The 20,523-nt window shown below is 37.8% G+C and overlaps 2 protein-coding genes across 4 annotated transcripts in view; both read left to right on the forward strand.

Moving 5' to 3' along the window:
• Nucleotides 1–20,523, forward strand: part of LOC146482798 (uncharacterized) — a 123,737-nt gene that overhangs the window by 64,373 nt on the left and 38,841 nt on the right. The window lies entirely within an intron of this gene.
• On the forward strand, nucleotides 127–17,696 carry LOC146482802 (uncharacterized). 3 transcript variants are annotated; one of them, XM_085106716.1, is made up of 4 exons: nucleotides 127–392; nucleotides 9,628–9,698; nucleotides 14,990–15,105; nucleotides 16,166–17,696. In XM_085106716.1, exons 1-4 carry the CDS (start codon nucleotides 331–333, stop codon nucleotides 16,595–16,597), a joined length of 681 nt encoding a protein of 226 aa, XP_084962842.1. In that variant the 5' UTR covers nucleotides 127–330; the 3' UTR covers nucleotides 16,598–17,696. The 3 variants fall into 3 exon arrangements, with proteins under 3 accessions (XP_084962842.1, XP_084962843.1, XP_084962844.1); XM_085106717.1 differs by lacking the exons at nucleotides 127–392; nucleotides 9,628–9,698 and adding an exon at nucleotides 13,073–13,901; XM_085106718.1 differs by lacking the exons at nucleotides 127–392; nucleotides 9,628–9,698 and adding an exon at nucleotides 13,905–14,464.

A 20,523-nucleotide genomic window follows, 5' to 3' on the forward strand; every position in this document is an offset into this window, starting at 1 on the left:
ATCATGAGATACACAATAGAAGGATGATCACATGGTGTTGTTATCAAAGCTTCCCTTGTCAAAAAGTTTGTCACATTCGCAAGTGGCGGGAGTTTTGAGATTTCGCTGCACTAGCCACTTTACAGTAGAAAACCATGTCTGCCATCAATCGCGGCCAAGAAGTCTCGCTCTCGGACAGTCATGTGTTGCTGCTGCAAGATACCATAAAAGAAACTAGAGGTTTACGCGCGCAGGTTGCCGAGAGAGCAGATAAGGAAGATGAAGTAAACAGAAGGCTGGAACAACTGGTCAGCAGAGTAGATGAGCTTTGTGAAAAGGTGAACAACGCTGATGCATCTAGAAAAAGAAAAAGGAACACCAGCCATTTTGCAAAGGTTCCAAGCAAATGAAGGGTAAGATCTTGCTTTATTTTTATTCGTCTTACGGCAGTCAGGATCGATTGAAGAAGGATTTTGCCACTTATAAGCTTAAAAATGCAAAAATGTTCTCACCTATTATTAAGCTTGTGGCTGTATGTACCATTGCTATAGTATGAAAACCAGTAATGAAGCTAAAAGTAAACTTAAATTTTGACTGAAACGCATGTCTTAAATCGCTGATGTCTCATTGATGTTGAAGGTGAGCGAAGTGAAGTTTTGAATTCGACTCCATATGCATATAAACATCAGTAAGCTTTGAATTTGTAACTATTATTAAAAGGTTGCGTTTGATTGACCGTACATGTATTCCGGAATTAGCGGAAAATCTGTAAGATTTCTCATTCTAAGTAAATTTGGGAAGACGTATTCGCAAACTTTCCCTGACACATGATAAGCTTAATGCACTTATCAATTGAAATCCCGACCCCCGGGCCCCCCCACCCCAGGCCAAGGTGGGGATTTGACTTGACATCATTACAAATCTTAACAAACCCCCACCCTACTGGGGTATATTGACTGGTAAAACCTCCACCTTGGTGGGGAAACCTATGTTGGTTCCTCGCAAAGCGAGGTTAAGAAATTTGTCGGGCCGAGCCGGCCCGAGCGGAGCTAAGCCTCGCGAATTCGAGCGAAAAATATATTTCCTCGCGAAGCGAGGTTAATAAATTTGTCGGGCCGAGCCGGCCCGAGCGGAGCTAAGCCGCGCGAATTCGAGCGAAAAATATATTTATATATATATGTTTTTTTGAAGGTGTCCGCACTTGAATGACGTCAGACTGTCTGGCGTCGTCTGAAAAAAATTTGCATACATCGGAAAAAATATGCGTGCATGATCAAATTTCAACTGCAATGTTCATCAATATTCACTGGATACAGAACTATCTCTCCACAATCTTTTCCCTTTCTTTTAGAAATCTTTTTTTGTGAAAGATTGCATTGAAGAAATTACACGTTTTGTGGCCGCGGTAAAATAATTTTCCGTGGGAAATAAATTCATCGAACACGACAGCGCTGCACGCCCGTTGTACATTTCATCGCGTCAGAAATAGATTTTTAACCGCAAACTAGCCTGTGGAACTACGAAAAGACCATGCTCATCAAAATAGTTGCTATGTTCAGAAACCTTTTAATCTCCTCATTTGATGCTACAACACGAAAGAGGGCTTTCCACCCAGCCCCAGCTTCGCGAGGTTTTGCGAGTCACGTATTTCTAGTAAAATAATGAAGACAGGCCAAACACGACTCCTATTGACCGAGATAAGAAGTACATGACCTTCAAAGCTTTGCTCTTATGAGTACGTCTTTCAAAGATTTCCCTAAGTTTCTTTACGAAAGTAGGGGAATATCTTTGTAGATCTCTCTTAGCAGAGGCTGGTTTTCTATCAAATGCCATTTACTCATCAGAATGGTTGTTAGGTTAGGCATAGATGGGCGATATTCCGTAACAAACAGCAAATTGTTTTGGCGCGTTTTTTGTTTGTCTTGTAGTGCCGACATTCTTTTACTGAAATTGACTTCTGAGGGAGTGTCATCTATAAGGTTATCGGGGTAACCTCTGTTGCATAGTCTCTGTTTGAATAGAGTGATGTTTTCTTCAAATTTTGTTTTTAAAGAGTTTGTTCTGAGAAGTCTTAAGGCTTCGCCTTTGATAAAGCCTTTCCTGATGCCTGGAGGGTGGCAGGAAGAAAAATACGTGTACTGGAACATTTCTGTCGGTTTGAAGTGCGTCAAGTTTTGATTCTTTTTTGAATCTTGCGCCCTTGTATATACTGTACATGTGTCAAAGAAAGTGATATCAATATCTGAAATTTCAGCCATGAATTTTATGGTCGCATGATAGTTGTTGGCTAGCTCTATAAAAGTTTGGATTTCATTTTTGCTTACGTTCCATAGAGAGAAGACATCATTGATGTCGAAAAATAAAAATGAAAAAAAATAAAAAAAAAAAAAAAAAAAAAAAAAAAAAAAATAATAATAATAATTTGGGGGAGACTGGGGCTGACTGTCATGGCGGCCAGGGCACGAAAGAGCTAGCTCCGTAAAACTTGGGCGTCCTTATCTGTTTAACCTTATTGAATTGGTATGCGGTGAGCTTGAGTAGATTAGTAACGGCAGTTTACAATTTATTGGACTAGAAGTATGTCAAAAACGTCAAAAGCCAAAGAGAAAAAGCGTTTGCGAAGCTCAAATTCGTCAACTGGAGAAGTAGTGGACGACTCGCAAATAATTGAGAAACTTATAAGTATTCAGGATAGAATTGAGAACGGCTTCACCAAGATTAATGAAGAAATTGCAGCCCTAAAACTTGAACTTAAAAACGACATAAAATCTGTCAGAGAGGATCTAAACGAGGCTACAAAGTCCTTAAACGCAGTTTGGGAGGAGGTCACTTTGCTACAAGAAAAGAATAAAACCCTACAACAGCAACTCGACAGTACCACAGAAGAGAATGCGAAGTTAAAGGAGGATTTGGAAGCCGTAAGAGTTCGAATGGTGAAGCAAGAAGACTACTCCAGAAGAGAAAATTTGCGCTTCTACAATATCCCAGAAAGCGCTCAGGAGACGAACGAGGAATGCATTCAAAAGGTGAAGCAAGTCTTATCCGATCTAGGTGCACCTTCGGACATCAAATTTCATGCCATCCACCGTACAGGAAAGCTCAATACTAACTCTGGAGCTTCCTCGACATCAGAAGGAGAGCCTCGCCCGAGACCGATATTGGCACGTTTTGTCTCTCGCATGGATTCCGAGTCAATTTGGTTCAAGAGGAAAGAGCTTCGCAAAAGTTCGCGCTTCGCCACCGTGTCAATTGATAAAGATCTCTCACCTGAATCGGCAAGAGAACGAGCCAAACTTCGAGTTGCCTACAGGAAAGCAAAGGAGTTGAACATTGAAAAAGTGTTTATTAAAGGTAAAAATCTGATTATTAACAGTAGTAAATACGCGGTGAACACTTTGCCGGAATATCTTGTAGCACATCAAGATGGTAGTAACAACTGATCAGCCACTTTCTTTTTTGTTATGGTAAAAAAATCGTCGTGGCAACTAGCTATATTTTGTCTTTGTAAAGCTAAATATCGATTATGCTTTCTCAAGCACCACTAAATTTACTTAAAGTTTTTTGTTGTTGTTGTTGTTTTTTTTTTTTTTTTTTTTTTTTTTTTTTTTTTTTTTTTCTACCTTTCTAATCAGTTTTAAGAATGTTCTACCGATGCAATATTTTGTGTACCTTTATTTACTTTATCAGTACGGCGCTTGTGCTCGGTGAAAATCAGAGTTGTGATAAAATTTGCATACCATTTAAACACGTATTTAGCATATTCAAACAGTTAAGTTCGCCACGGTTTCTTTTCGTACCTGGTATTGTTATAAGTCCAAAGTCTCCAGGGTCTTATTTAGGTTTAAATCTCAAGACCCTTTTAGAACCTCATTATTATTCTTTTGTGTGGGTGTGAGTGTGTATTGGTTTTGTATGTATGTGTCCTATTGTTTCCGTGTTTGGTGTAAAGGCGGTTATCATGAAGCTACCGTTTTGAAAATAATTTGTTTTTATGACACATTGATTATATATTTGCAAGCAGCAAGGAGAATGTAAATTTTAAACTTCTTTCACTTAACGTTCGTGGAATTCGATCGCCGGAAAAAAGGAGAGCTTTGTTTGTCTGGTTAAAAAAACAAAAAGCGGATATAATTTTCCTTCAAGAAACATATAGCTCGAAAGACATTGAGAATATATGGAGAACTCAGTGGAGTGGGAAAATGTTTTTCGCGCACGGAACAAACCACAGCTGTGGTGTGATGACACTCATAAGGAAAGATTTAGATTTTGAAGATGAATCGTGCCTATGTGATCCAGCTGGGAGATTTATTATTTTAAATGCGACTGTGCAAGGAGTTAAATATATTTTTGCCAATATTTATGCACCAAATAAAGTGCGTGATCAGTGCACATATTTTAAAGATTTACAGGAGAGGTTGGATGGTATAATCTCAAGCCCTGAGCAAAAAGTTGTCATTGGAGGCGATTTCAATGTCACTTTTGATTCTAATTTGGATTGTCTGGGTGGGTCGCCAGCCCAAAAAGAGTCGGTTAAGGTACTTGAAGAAATTTGTTTCGATATGGACCTCGTTGATATCTGGAGAATAAGAAATCCGGATGGAAGACTATTTACTTGGAAGCAAACAAGACCTTTGATCCAAAGAAGACTTGATTTTTGGCTGATTAGTGACATCTGTCAAGATGAAGTTGAACAAGTTAAAATTATACCCTCTATAAAATCAGATCATTCAGCAATTACACTACTTTTCAATGGAATTGAAGAACAGAGACACGGTCCGTCCCACTGGAAATTTAATTCTAACTTAACTAAGGACGAAGAGTACATAAAACTTATTACGGACAGCGTCCCAGCTTGGATTGAGGAGTTCAAAGATGTAAATGATAAAAGAGTGCTTTGGGATCTAATAAAATATAGAATTAGACAAGTATCTTTGAAATACAGTAAAGAAAAAGCACGGTTAAGAAAAGCAAAAATACTTGAAATTGAAACGTCTCTTACATTTTATCAGAAAAAGTGCGCTGCCGATCCGTCAACAGAAAATTTTGAGCAGCTTGAAATTCTCAAAAGTAAGTACGACGCGCATTTTGATTATCTCTCAAAGGGTGCTATCATTCGATCTAGAGCGTCTTGGTATGAGAAGGGGGAAAAAAACACTAAGTACTTCTTAAGTCTAGAATCTCACAAAAAAGCTAAAAGCTGTGTTCGCAAAATATTTACTAAAAACGGAACTTTAAGCTCAGATCCTAAGATAATTATGAACGAACTCGAAGATTTTTACACTGTTTTGTACGATAGTGAGGGTAACGTGCCAGACTGTGCAAATTTATTCCTCCGACATCCTGAAATCCCTAAACTATCGTCAGAGAAAGCAGCTACGTGTGAGGGCAAACTAACAGTGGAAGAATGTCTTCAAAGTCTTCAGTCTTTCAAAGAAAATAAATCACCAGGCAATGATGGACTTACTGTAGAATTTTATAAAACATTTTGGGGTATCTTAGGTAAGTTATTAGTAGAAAGTCTAAATTGTGCCTTTGACTATGGCGAGTTATCGAATTCACAAAAGCAAGCGATTATAACACTTATAGAAAAGAAAGGAAAAGACAGGAGACAAATTTCAAATTGGAGACCGATTTCACTTATAAACTTAGACACAAAGATCGGATCAAAAGCAATTGCAAGGAGACTTCAAAAGGTGATACCCGATATAGTACACTACAATCAAAATGCATATGTAAAAGGAAAGTCTATATTTGATGCAGTAAGAGCAATAGATGATATTTTAGAATTTACAGAAAGAGAAAAGATCCAAAGCTTAATGGTAGCAATAGATTTTAAAAAAGCTTTTGACTCGATTAATAGGAATTTTATGTTAGAGACGCTATCCGCTTTTAACTTTGGTCCTACTTTCATGCGGTGGATTAGGACCTTCTATCAAAATATAACTAGTTCGGTCATGAATAATGGTTTTTCGACAGGCCCTTTCAACATACGTAGAGGTGTTAGACAGGGCGATCCTCTATCACCATACTTGTTCATTATCTGTTTGGAAACCCTTGCCATCACCGTGCGTGGAAATAAAAACATTCAAGGAATTCTAGTAGGCAAGGAAGAAATTAAATTAGAAATGTTTGCTGATGACGTCACAGCTTTTCTGAGAAATATCAGATCTCTTGAAGTTCTTCTTCATACTGCTGATCTGTTCAATAAGTGTTCTGGACTCGAAATAAATTTCGAGAAAACTGAATGTATGTTTTTAGGTAATCATGTCTCCTCTATGGCCGCAACCGTCATTTCCTCCAAAAACATATGCGTGAAGCACACGATTAAAATTTTAGGTGTGTATTTTACATATAATGATAGTCAGAGGAAAAATTTAAATTTGATGAGATTTTAAGATCAATCAAAGAGAAGTTACAAATGTGGAAGTGGAGAGATCTAACTATTTTAGGGAGGATTCAGATTGTAAAGACATTTGTGATACCGATATTCATGTATCGTGCCGGTTTAATTTGCGTGCAAAAAGATATCGTGACAGAGGTCAACAAATTACTTTTTAAATTTATTTGGAAAGGGAAAGACAAAGTCAAACGTTTATCTCTCATATCTGACTTGGATAAAGGTGGACTGAAAGCACCCCATCTAGAATCAATAATAAAGAGTCAAAGGATCATGTGTTGTAAGAAATTTGCTGAGAATCAACAAAGTAATTGGAAGATTATCCTATCCCATTATATGAAGAATGTGGGATCGAAATTGATTTTGCGTTGTGCATTTGATCTAAAGAAATTATGTATTCAATTACCCAAATATTATGAAGAGTGTTTCCGATGTTTCTAAGAATATTCAGTCGCAAATAAGTTAACAGAACAAGCATTGTGCCAAGAGATACACAACACAGTTATTTGGAATAATAAGTTTATCTGTATACAAGGCAAGTCTGTTTTCTGCGAGGCATTGTTTGAAAAAGGAATAATTACACTGGAGGATCTTAAGACTGATGGGAATGATGTTATCACAGGCTTTCAAATTATGGCTAGTGCGTCATTTACACCTAAAGAAAAGTTTCAGCTTATGGCGATTATAGACGCAATACCAACACAGTGGCGACATCATTTAAAAATATGCAATAACTATGAATCCAATTCTTCGGTTCCCAATATTGCTCAGTTACATTTGAATGGTCACAATATTCGTCTCGATAAAGCTATCTCGAAAAATATTAACAAAGAAGCCCGCTCAAAGGTCGAGATTATACCAACCGCGCAGTCAAAATACTCGGAAAAATATAATTATCAACTAGATTGGCAAGAGATATATTGTATTCCCTTTAGAGTGACTGTAGACTCCAAATCACGTGAATTCCAGTTTAAGGTGTTACATAGGTATTTAGCGACGAATGAATTTCTCCATAAAATCGGCCTGGTATCTTCGTGTCTATGTACATTTTGCAAAAGAGAAAGTGAAACCATTGAACACATCTTAATAGAATGTGATTACTCGAACAAGTTTTGGCAGGATTTAATTAAATGGCTCAATATGATAGATATCAAAGTGGAAGCGTTATCAGAGATTGACAAAATTTTTGGAATCTGGAAAAGGCAAGTAGACTTTCATCTTCTTAATCATTTCTTGATTCTGGCGAAACAGCATATTTACTCTTGTCGCAATAAAGGCTACCCGCCTTCACTAAGAACCTATCTTGCAAAAGTATCCCTAATATATCAAATTGAAACGACGATTGCTGAATCAAATGGTAAACGTGCTTTTCACGACGCTAAGTGGAAAAAGTTTCTACTCAAATAATTGTAGTTCATCTGGTAGCTTGTAGTTTATTTATTTATTTATTATTATTATTATTTTTTTGGTATTTATTGTCTCATCTATTAATTTCCTACTGTTTGTATTTTAATTATAAAACCTTTGTAATTAGCTATATACAACCGCTTTGTCTGAATCAATTCTTGTAAACAACTTTAATTAATAAAAAAAAATCAATAAAATACAAAAAAAAAAAAAAAAAATAATAATTTGGAAACTTACCTTTCAAAACCAGATGTCGAAACAAAACTGCAAAGCGCGGCTCATCGAAATCCAGCGAGCGACACCAGTGACCATGTGAAGAAATTACTGTGAGGAAACTAGGCATGAGTCCAATCCCCACCTCGCTCCCCGACCTCGGTGAATGTGTAAAGCAAATCCTGAGAAATCCCCCACCCCCACGGGCGAACCGTGCCTTCAAATACCATAAAAATCCCCCACATTCCCCCACCTTGGCCCGGGGTTGGGGGGGTCGGGATTTCAATTGATAAGTGCATAACTTCAGTGCGATTTTGTGAAAGATTTCTGCACAGCCCCATACATTTATTATGCATGCAGCACTGTCATACTAACCCTCTCATACAAAGAACGAGCATGAATTGAGTTTGAGACGCAAATCCCTTACATAATTTCTGTATGGGGCTGAGTGAAAATCTTGCGAGAATAGGGTAAATCAAACACGCCTTAAGTTAGGGGGTAGGTTTCTAAAGAAACCGAGGGGTCTAAGACACAGGTAACAGGTTACAGGTATGTACAACCCTAACCCTAAACCCTAATTTAACCCAAGGTTAGGGTTAGGGTTGTGCCTGCAGCCTGTGACCTGCGTTTTAGACCCGCCGTAAAAAAACTGTGGTGCTGTGTTAGTGGGGAGGGGAAACAAATGTTTGGTTTCATCAACAGAGTTACAAAATTATTGATAAAGAGATTTGAGCGTGATGTTTTAAGCATTAGCCATTCTTTTGGATTTCCTTGCAACCGGAATTTGGAGAAACTCTCGAGATGCTAGCACTTAAATTTATTTACAGCTTATAATCTTTTGTTAAAAATGATGAAATACAGTAAGACCTTCAATCAGCTGCCAAATAATTCTAGAATGATGAGAGGAATGAAATCAACTCAATTCTTGAAAAGAACAACTCGTGATCTGTTCCAGTGCATTTTGGAAACAAATTTTAAGAAGAACCCTATATTTTATCCCTGAAAAAAAGTTCTAAACACTTAATTTCCCACTGAGTTGATTGCCCAAGTGTGGAAATAGGCCCACACAAGGTAAAGAATAAAGTCTTGGTGGGTTCAAATCCATCCAAATCAAATGTTTTTTTTTTTTGCCCCATGTGAATCACATTTTGTTCCTGGGGAGTGCTCAGTAGTAAATTAAGCAGTTTCTTTTCCACACCCAGATTTACACTGTAGAGTTAATTATCTGTCTGATTTCTCAGGTAAATGTATAACCAGTGCTGTGCTACACAACATTTTATCTTCCAAGCCGGCAAATATTCCTTTCTGGTAAACAGTTATAAAAATCAATGAAGGCAAGGATCTAATATCAGCATACAGCGTATGCTTCAATTTGATTGAAAGAAAATACTGTTCCCATTAGGACATGGTAGCCAATATTTATTATTAATAGTCGAAGCAATAAGACATTTGAATTTAGTTAACAGTAAATGTATATTGATCAGGTTTTGTCAACTGGATAATTTAGCTACATCATATTACTCAATAGGCTTTGAGCTGTTGGTTGCTGTTGTGGATACACGTTTCAAACAAAACTTTTCATGACATAATGCTTGCACATGGTTTACTTTCTGCCTTTTTTTACACTCTAGAATGAATTCTGTAAAATGTACAAAGCCTTCAGTGGAAATGGAGATTTTACTGGATTTGACCTTGATGAAGGGTAAGTTACTATGCAATACTGCATGATGTTTTGGTAACTTTTTAAAAAAAAGTTATTTTTAGAACATTAAATGATAAAATTTTTTTTCAAAATGACACAAACTTGGACTGCATGTATACAACTTGTAGCTGCTATTTCTTAGGGTCCATGCTAGACTTGTGTTTTTTTTTTAAGCCACACTGTTTGGACCTTTGATCACAATACATCATTTTGTTATATATATTCTAGTGCCTCATCCCAGATCAGGCAATTGTGTTGTTTCCATAGCCCACAAACTCTACCCTGCCTTCTTCTGCTCTAACAAATCAAGAACGTCCTACAAATTGTACAGGAACTGTATGTTTTAATTGAGTGCAGCTGTAAGTTTGAGGCTTTTGGAAGACAATATCATCCCATCATAAGGTTAAGATCTGATCTATAATTTGTGTTTGTTTGCCTGAGAAACAACACTAAACACTTGTCAGAAGAAATCGCTGAAGCATCCTAGAGACTCCCATGACAGTTACTGACTGTCCTAGCTTTGAATATCTGCCGGATGCGAGCTAACGCACAAAACAATGGAGATACATGTCAGCTCCAAGAACATAATACTCGTCTTTCAGTCACGAACTGAGCAACAGAGCTGAAAACAACTGCATGATGCCGTAGCTCTCGAAAGCGAGAGACAACAGTAATCAACTTTGTAAAGACGTGGATCTGATAGAATATCATATACGTGATAAACGAACACCCTGCAATCTCACCGCAGGTTATAGCAACAACTTGAAATCACGAGTAACGAATTCCACGGATCCTATGTCTTCATAGATGACATATATTTAGCGCTGTCTCCTAAAGACACGGATCTATTAGACTCTCATATACGTGATAAACGAACAGCCTGCAATCTCACTGCAGATAAGCATGAAATCACGAGTCAGTTAAGAAATCCCCGGATCCTATGTCTTCATAAATAGCATTTATTTAGCGCTGTCTGATATCTTGCAGTTAATCCGAGCCGGTGAACCTAAACAAATGCCACAGAGCTAGCATATCCAATGGCATATGAAGAAAATTCTCCTAACGGCTCAGAATGATCATAAAGAAAATCTCCATTCAGTATATTTGAGTTTTTCCCTTCATGATCAAGATTAACATCTCATGAAGCAGAGATACGCTATAAAGGCTTTAAAACCAATCTTTAAGCGAACTGCAGGAGTCGTGCAGGCCCGTCAACACTTTTAAACTCTTATAATCTTTTGTTAAAAATGATGAAATACAGTAAGACCTTCAATCAGCTGCCAAATAATTCTAGAATGATGAGAGGAATGAAATCAACTCAATTCTTGAAAAGAACAACTCGTGATCTGTTCCAGTGCATTTTGGAAACAAATTTTAAGAAGAACCCTATATTTTATCCCTGAAAAAAAGTTCTAAACACTTAATTTCCCACTGAGTTGATTGCCCAAGTGTGGAAATAGGCCCACACAAGGTAAAGAATAAAGTCTTGGTGGGTTCAAATCCATCCAAATCAAATGTTTTTTTTTTTGCCCCATGTGAATCACATTTTGTTCCTGGGGAGTGCTCAGTAGTAAATTAAGCAGTTTCTTTTCCACACCCAGATTTACACTGTAGAGTTAATTATCTGTCTGATTTCTCAGGTAAATGTATAACCAGTGCTGTGCTACACAACATTTTATCTTCCAAGCCGGCAAATATTCCTTTCTGGTAAACAGTTATAAAAATCAATGAAGGCAAGGATCTAATATCAGCATACAGCGTATGCTTCAATTTGATTGAAAGAAAATACTGTTCCCATTAGGACATGGTAGCCAATATTTATTATTAATAGTCGAAGCAATAAGACATTTGAATTTAGTTAACAGTAAATGTATATTGATCAGGTTTTGTCAACTGGATAATTTAGCTACATCATATTACTCAATAGGCTTTGAGCTGTTGGTTGCTGTTGTGGATACACGTTTCAAACAAAACTTTTCATGACATAATGCTTGCACATGGTTTACTTTCTGCCTTTTTTTACACTCTAGAATGAATTCTGTAAAATGTACAAAGCCTTCAGTGGAAATGGAGATTTTACTGGATTTGACCTTGATGAAGGGTAAGTTACTATGCAATACTGCATGATGTTTTGGTAACTTTTTAAAAAAAAGTTATTTTTAGAACATTAAATGATAAAATTTTTTTTCAAAATGACACAAACTTGGACTGCATGTATACAACTTGTAGCTGCTATTTCTTAGGGTCCATGCTAGACTTGTGTTTTTTTTTTTAAGCCACACTGTTTGGACCTTTGATCACAATACATCATTTTGTTATATATATTCTAGTGCCTCATCCCAGATCAGGCAATTGTGTTGTTTCCATAGCCCACAAACTCTACCCTGCCTTCTTCTGCTCTAACAAATCAAGAACGTCCTACAAATTGTACAGGAACTGTATGTTTTAATTGAGTGCAGCTGTAAGTTTGAGGCTTTTGGAAGACAATATCATCCCATCATAAGGTTAAGATCTGATCTATAATTTGTGTTTGTTTGCCTGAGAAACAACACTAAACACTTGTCAGAAGAAATCGCTGAAGCATCCTAGAGACTCCCATGACAGTTACTGACTGTCCTAGCTTTGAATATCTGCCGGATGCGAGCTAACGCACAAAACAATGGAGATACATGTCAGCTCCAAGAACATAATACTCGTCTTTCAGTCACGAACTGAGCAACAGAGCTGAAAACAACTGCATGATGCCGTAGCTCTCGAAAGCGAGAGACAACAGTAATCAACTTTGTAAAGACGTGGATCTGATAGAATATCATATACGTGATAAACGAACACCCTGCAATCTCACCGCAGGTTATAGCAACAACTTGAAATCACGAGTAACGAATTCCACGGATCCTATGTCTTCATAGATGACATATATTTAGCGCTGTCTCCTAAAGACACGGATCTATTAGACTCTCATATACGTGATAAACGAACAGCCTGCAATCTCACTGCAGATAAGCATGAAATCACGAGTCAGTTAAGAAATCCCCGGATCCTATGTCTTCATAAATAGCATTTATTTAGCGCTGTCTGATATCTTGCAGTTAATCCGAGCCGGTGAACCTAAACAAATGCCACAGAGCTAGCATATCCAATGGCATATGAAGAAAATTCTCCTAACGGCTCAGAATGATCATAAAGAAAATCTCCATTCAGTATATTTGAGTTTTTCCCTTCATGATCAAGATTAACATCTCATGAAGCAGAGATACGCTATAAAGGCTTTAAAACCAATCTTTAAGCGAACTGCAGGAGTCGTGCAGGCCCGTCAACACTTTTAAACTCTTATAATCTTTTGTTAAAAATGATGAAATACAGTAAGACCTTCAATCAGCTGCCAAATAATTCTAGAATGATGAGAGGAATGAAATCAACTCAATTCTTGAAAAGAACAACTCGTGATCTGTTCCAGTGCATTTTGGAAACAAATTTTAAGAAGAACCCTATATTTTATCCCTGAAAAAAAGTTCTAAACACTTAATTTCCCACTGAGTTGATTGCCCAAGTGTGGAAATAGGCCCACACAAGGTAAAGAATAAAGTCTTGGTGGGTTCAAATCCATCCAAATCAAATGTTTTTTTTTTTGCCCCATGTGAATCACATTTTGTTCCTGGGGAGTGCTCAGTAGTAAATTAAGCAGTTTCTTTTCCACACCCAGATTTACACTGTAGAGTTAATTATCTGTCTGATTTCTCAGGTAAATGTATAACCAGTGCTGTGCTACACAACATTTTATCTTCCAAGCCGGCAAATATTCCTTTCTGGTAAACAGTTATAAAAATCAATGAAGGCAAGGATCTAATATCAGCATACAGCGTATGCTTCAATTTGATTGAAAGAAAATACTGTTCCCATTAGGACATGGTAGCCAATATTTATTATTAATAGTCGAAGCAATAAGACATTTGAATTTAGTTAACAGTAAATGTATATTGATCAGGTTTTGTCAACTGGATAATTTAGCTACATCATATTACTCAATAGGCTTTGAGCTGTTGGTTGCTGTTGTGGATACACGTTTCAAACAAAACTTTTCATGACATAATGCTTGCACATGGTTTACTTTCTGCCTTTTTTTACACTCTAGAATGAATTCTGTAAAATGTACAAAGCCTTCAGTGGAAATGGAGATTTTACTGGATTTGACCTTGATGAAGGGTAAGTTACTATGCAATACTGCATGATGTTTTGGTAACTTTTTAAAAAAAAGTTATTTTTAGAACATTAAATGATAAAATTTTTTTTCAAAATGACACAAACTTGGACTGCATGTATACAACTTGTAGCTGCTATTTCTTAGGGTCCATGCTAGACTTGTGTTTTTTTTTTAAGCCACACTGTTTGGACCTTTGATCACAATACATCATTTTGTTATATATATTCTAGTGCCTCATCCCAGATCAGGCAATTGTGTTGTTTCCATAGCCCACAAACTCTACCCTGCCTTCTTCTGCTCTAACAAATCAAGAACGTCCTACAAATTGTACAGGAACTGTATGTTTTAATTGAGTGCAGCTGTAAGTTTGAGGCTTTTGGAAGACAATATCATCCCATCATAAGGTTAAGATCTGATCTATAATTTGTTTATCTTTGTCAAGTTTTGATTGCTTTCTTTTCTGTTGTGGATGTGATACGACTGCAAGTGAAGGAACCCACACTGTGTTCATCAAAATTGCAGAGTCAATTTACAGTGATTATGGTGGAAAAGAGCACTGCCCATGGTCTGTTGCACACAACTGAGAGGCAATTTTTTTTCCTTACAGTACAGTGCTTCTAAAACAATAATGATTTGAAGGTTTCAATGCAATTATATCATGGGAGTTTGCTCCAATCAATAAGGTCTCTTTCTACATTTGTAGAGACTCAATGTATCACATGTGGGAAAGCTTAGATCTCTGTAAAGTGTTTCAGCAAAAGGCATAAACACAAAAGAATAAGTCCTTTACTATTTTTTAAAACACGGCAAAGTATTTGAGCTGAAATAAAAGAAATGAGCCAAGTACATTCACGCCCTTTCCCTTTGAAGCCTTGTTCGAAAGTTAATTATTACTGACAGAACTTAAGAGCTAAATGTAGTTGGAGGGTATATTCTCTCAGTGCATCTGTTATGTATGCATTGTTTCTCTTTTTATGCAACTCTCATTTTAAACTTTTTGTTTCCATAGTTATTATCGGTTTTGTTTTTTCATACCTTTTTTTATGGTAGCTCATATGGTTAAACATGTTGTTTGCTGTTCATTTTACAGAGGCTTGTAAGACCTATCACAGGTTCCTCATTGATGCAAGGACAAGAAGAATCAACTCTACAGCTGAGAAACACAATAAAAGCAAACCTGTAGGAACCAAAGAACGAAAAAGAGATGTAAGTTTACTTTGAAATACCTGTACCCATCATGTATTTCTTTTGCATAAGAGTGTAATTTGTAATAAGAGATTAATTTGTAACACAAAATAAAACTGTTGCCTGTCTAGTTATGAATGCTATGTTGAGTGTAGCTTTAAGAAAAAAATGATATCAGTGGAGTATCTAGTGCTAACGGAAGCCATGAATTTCCCAATGGGTATAAGCTGTAGTAAGGAAATGGTAGTCGACCAAACAAGGCAAGGAAAATTATCTTTGACCCTGTCAGGAATCGAACCCATATCACCTCCTGATTTCCACCATAATTACTCACAACTTGCTCCCACTTGGCCTCATAGCTGATCAGTAGAGCAATGATAATAAAATCTGGAGGTTGTGGGTTCAGTTCCCAACAAGGTCAAGAGTTTTTCCCTTACATTGTGAGGTCTCCAATTTCCTCACTTGGGCTGATGCACAGTGGAAATTCATGGCTTCCCTTAGCATTACAACAAACACTGCAGAGTTAATTCTCTAATATATCATTGATAGTACTAGTGCTACAACGTTCGTTAACATCAGAAATTGACATCTTTATATCTGCTCAAAAAAGAGACAATATAATATTGTTCACCATTTTTATTTTTGACATTAGCTCAGTCTGTAAAATGTAGGGATGTTGCTAAATACCAGCTTTGGGCAAACTTCACTGTCTGAAAGAGGTGTTACAGTTATCATTGGGTAAATTTCAACAGCGCAGAAATACTTGCGCCTAATTTTAAATGTGCACAGTCCAAAAAAAACCTGGCTGGGTTAATTAGTAGGCCTGATGAAATTTCCTTTAGCTTTATTCCAGTAAATATGTCATGAATGACAAGATATCTTTGACATTTTACTAGTGGGCAGATTCGTGTATTACCTGTATGGTTTTCTTGTCTGTCATGCACATCTGATCAATGAAGTCAGTTTTATATTTATTTAGCAATGCAAAAAAAGTTACCGTTATGATATTTTAAAAGAAGATATTTAGAATGTTAACTTTTTAGTGTGAGAATAACAAGGTTACCTTTCAACTGTTCCACAGAAACTTGAACACAAATTGACGGCATTAGAGTGTGTAGACTGGACGGCAACAACAAAGGAAAAAATACAGGAAGTTTCAACCCCAGAATACACCAGCTCCGACGAGAGCTCGTATGAAAGTGGGTCTGACTCTGAGTCTCGTCAACTGGTGTGCTACCAAGTCAAGCACCTATCTTGGGAAAGAACACGCCTCACCAAGGCAAAAAAGGCACTGGATACAGTGTATGAGAAAAGCTTATCACAAAGGGTAGCACAATCCCTAGTTCCTCGGGAGCTTCATGAGGAGATGTCCAGTCGGGATGTTCCAGTCAATTTTGATGAGTGGGCGGTTCAAAGAACAACACCAGTAGGAAGGGGTGTAGTACAAGGCAGCAATAGGGTTTTTATATCCATATTCCTCCATGATCTTAACCCTTTCACTTCTATGATCTGAATATTAATTCTACTTACTGACTGCCATATATATTTTTTTAAGTTCACAGACTTTGGTGTTGCATCAAACAATGTCACCAAGTTGATGATTTTCATTATATTCATCACCTTTCTGGTTGATAATACATTCATAATGTAAGGAGAAATTTCATGTTGATCACTCCTGGAAGTAGAAGGGTTAATAAGTTTTGGTTGCTTTTTTCAAATGAAGAAGTTTGGCCCAAGTTGTTTAAAGGGAGAGATTATTTCAGTTGACTGAAAACTGAATATTCAGCTAGTTTCAACATTTTATGTGAATATGCTCAGTATTTTGCTGTGTATAACGTGGTTATTAGGGTTATTGAAGCATTATAATTTGTAATAAATTTACTACTCTTTCCAATAACATGGGCCAGATGATTATGGAAAAGACTCCTCTTTTCCCTTTTAAAAGAAGCTTTATTTTAATTTTGAAATATACAAATAGGTGAGATTTCAACTTCTTAAATTAAAGTTATGAATTTTGTCAAATAAGTTTTAAGTGCTTGAGTACTAATACTATTGAATAGATAGGACTTTTCTTGATTATGTTACAGTTCGAAGAGTTCGCAAGTAAAAAGTAAAATATCAAAATTAGTGAGATATTTTATGGAATTTAGAAGTCAGTTTTAACCGTTACTTGTAAATAATGGACCATTCTCAAAAGGAGTAAAGTGTCTCTAACACCTCGCGAATAGCTTGAGAACAAATACTATTGAATAGATAGGACTTTTCTTGATTATGTTACAGCTCAAAGAGTTCCCAAGTAAAAAGTAAAAGATCAAAATCAGTGGGATTTTTCATAGAATGTAGAAGTCACATTTAACCGTTACTTGTAAATAATGTCATTGTCAAAAGGGGTCAAGTGTCCTTAACACCACGAATTTAATTTTTTTTTATTAAGAAGTGTGTTGAAGCCTCCACTTTTGTGAGCTGTTAAATTTCAGTAGCTTAGTACAGTATCACTTTATATCGGTTTTTGTACTTCGATTGATTTTTATAAATAATTATTGTCAGCTTTGATTGTATTTGAAAGCGCACTTTTGTTAAGTAATTAATAAAAAAAACTTACAAAAATGAAATTTGTGTCCTTTTACTGATGGTTTGGGAATAGGATCAACTTGCCCTTTCATTGCACCCTTGCCAGAGGTGTGTAACTTCTTGAAGTTAAACCACTGACAACAGTCATGCCATGGTACCGTATTTTAAGTTGAGTAAGTATTGTAATGTAAGTAATGTAACTTGTTTCTTGAAAGTAGAGTTATTGTAATGTTAGTGGTGTAAGAGATCTGTATTGTACATAAGTAATGTAAGCAGTTTTTGTGTTTTGCAAATTAAAAAAAAAAAAAAAAAAAAACAGTCATGCCATGCCGTTTCAACTAAAATGCCCTAGCTGATACTGCTGTGACAGTCCGTGAAAGAAGATAAACTTCTCTAAAACAGTAAACACTGGTCAAGTCTCGGCCTTAAAATGCATTTACGGTGTTACGTACAGCTACAAAAAGGCCACCTTTACCAGTCTGTTAATTACGCATAAAGGAACGTAAATCACGTCTTTACAGCTGCTTTATGGAACAGTAAACGTCCGTAAAATGTAACCTTTACCGAGGCAAACGGCTCAATGTAAAGCCTCGTAAAGGGCAAATTTACGATACGTAAATAAGCGTAAGTCTGTGTAAATCTTATCTTTACTTCAGCTTTACAGAATACGTAAATGTTCCGTAAAGGAGTGTGTTATTATCAAGACTTACGGGTCACCGTAAACTTGCGTAAAGTTGAACTTTACATTTTTTGGAAAGTCACGTAAAGTTACTTAAAAGCCAATTTATAAGTATTATAAATTAAAGTTAATGTGACAACCATGGAGTTACGGCTTCAGGTTTTGATTACCGGTGATGTGATATGCTACCAAGACAGGACCTGTCAAATCCCAATGCCCAAAGGTCATTCCGGTCCTTGTGCAACATCCGGTTTTCTTATTAGACCAATGGGGATCGAGGTGTTCACGTGAAATCAAATACCATGAATATACCATTGTTCATCGTGCCTTTCTGTATGAAACCTTCACACGTGTAGTTTTGTTCTACAAGTTCAGCTGTGTTTTACAAGTTCCACGTTCGGTCTACCAGTCCTACAGTTTTCAGTCCATAGTATTCTTGTTTTCTCTGCGATTTACCAGCGGTTTTATACGGTTCGACGATCTTTGGTCCGGATAACACACATAATGCCGCCTCGACGCTCTCGTTCCCGAACAGCCGCGGGAAGTCTCCAACTCCGAACTGCTGTTTTGCAAGCCCTCTCGCTCCCACAGCTCCGCGATATCTGCCAAACTAACGGTCTCCCCGTCACGGGCAACCGAAATGTTCTTACCGAGCGATTGAGGGACGCAGGTATTGCTTTAGAAGGCTCTGACGAGCGTGGCGAACAGAACAATCGGCGGATTAATCCTTCACCGATGGCGGACCCACCCGCTTCGGAACGCCCCCAAAGTTTTACAAATGAACAAATGACAACCATAAAGCGCTTTGTTCAAGAAGCTGTCTCTGATGCGGCGACAGGAATCGCAAGTGAAGCTGCGAAAGCTGCGGTCAACGCTATGCGGGCCCAACAGAACTCACCATTTGCTCCAGCCGACGCCATCTCGCCAACACAACAACAACAACAAGTCCTCGGATCATCGCCTCTCTCGCAAGAAATCCAAGCGACATTGCCAGGACATTCACCGGGTACAGTGGACACTTCTTTACAAAATGGTGCGCCCTTCCAGGCCATCCCGTCAGCATACGTGAAGGAAATCCAGACCGGTGAGTTCTTTGATCTTTCAAAATTACTCCCCAAAAACTTATCAATTCATGATGAGGGAGACAACTTAGTGCTATCCCTGGATAACTCGGTGGTCAAAGTTTCTAAAAAGAAGACATCAGGCGCTGGTCTGGGATGGGCGGTCTATGATTACAAATTTCGCCAGAAGGCCAGCACCATTCCAATTAGAGATAAAATTCTGCCACATGGTAAGGTCCTTAAAAAACCCGGAGCTAAGTTTGATATGATGATGGAGGTTTTTTATTGTTATTGCTTTTTCCCTTGGGAGGCGTTCAGAGTTCTGTGTTGTTTTTGTGGTTGTTGTTGTCGTTGTGTGTGCGTGTGCCTTCTTTTGCAGATCTGTAATTCGCTGATCGCGGGCTCTCGTTTTTGGATGGATTGGAGGCCTCTATGGACGGTGTTTTTGGAAACGGCCCTTTATGCTGTTTCTCTTCCCTTTCTTTGTTCACGGAGATCTCAGAAGCTCGCTCCTGGTCGGCGGACGGGTGGAGCAGGCAGTGCTTCTCACGTGTATTTCACGCGGACGATGCGGTTGTGTGTTCACCCAGAAATTCCCTCAGAGATCTCAGGAACTGTTGCAGTACCTAACTCTAACTCTAATTAGATATGCAGCTAGGGTCCATAATGTTTTGGGCTGCGATGACCCTAGCCTTTTTTGGTTTTCTTCGTCTTAGTGAACTCACATGCAACGGGGCATAAGGGATATCTACAACTAATGAGACAACAATAGGGCTTGTGGTTCGTCATGGGGAATACACTTTGTGTATTTGTGGGATGAAGTGCTCCCAATACAGGTCACACTTTTCCCCATGGACTCACAGTCTTAAAACATCCTGCCCCATTCACAACTGGTTACTACGGTAACCATGGAAATAGACTTGGATAGGATAGGACCTCGCTCTGAGGGGATTGTTGGCCCCATGGGGAGTGTCCCATAAGGACCTCGCTCATGGGGGATTATCGCTCTCTGGGAAGGATTACATGAAGTCCTCACTCATTGGGGGGCCCTCTGGGGAGATTGTTGGCTCGCTCAGGGGGGGGCCCTTTGGGGAGGATGTATCCTTGCTCAGTGGGGATTGCCCTCAG

The sequence above is a fragment of the Pavona decussata genome, unplaced genomic scaffold (assembly GCF_977016875.1).
Source record: "Pavona decussata unplaced genomic scaffold, jaPavDecu1.1 SCAFFOLD_43, whole genome shotgun sequence".
Lineage (NCBI taxonomy): Eukaryota > Metazoa > Cnidaria > Anthozoa > Scleractinia > Agariciidae > Pavona > Pavona decussata.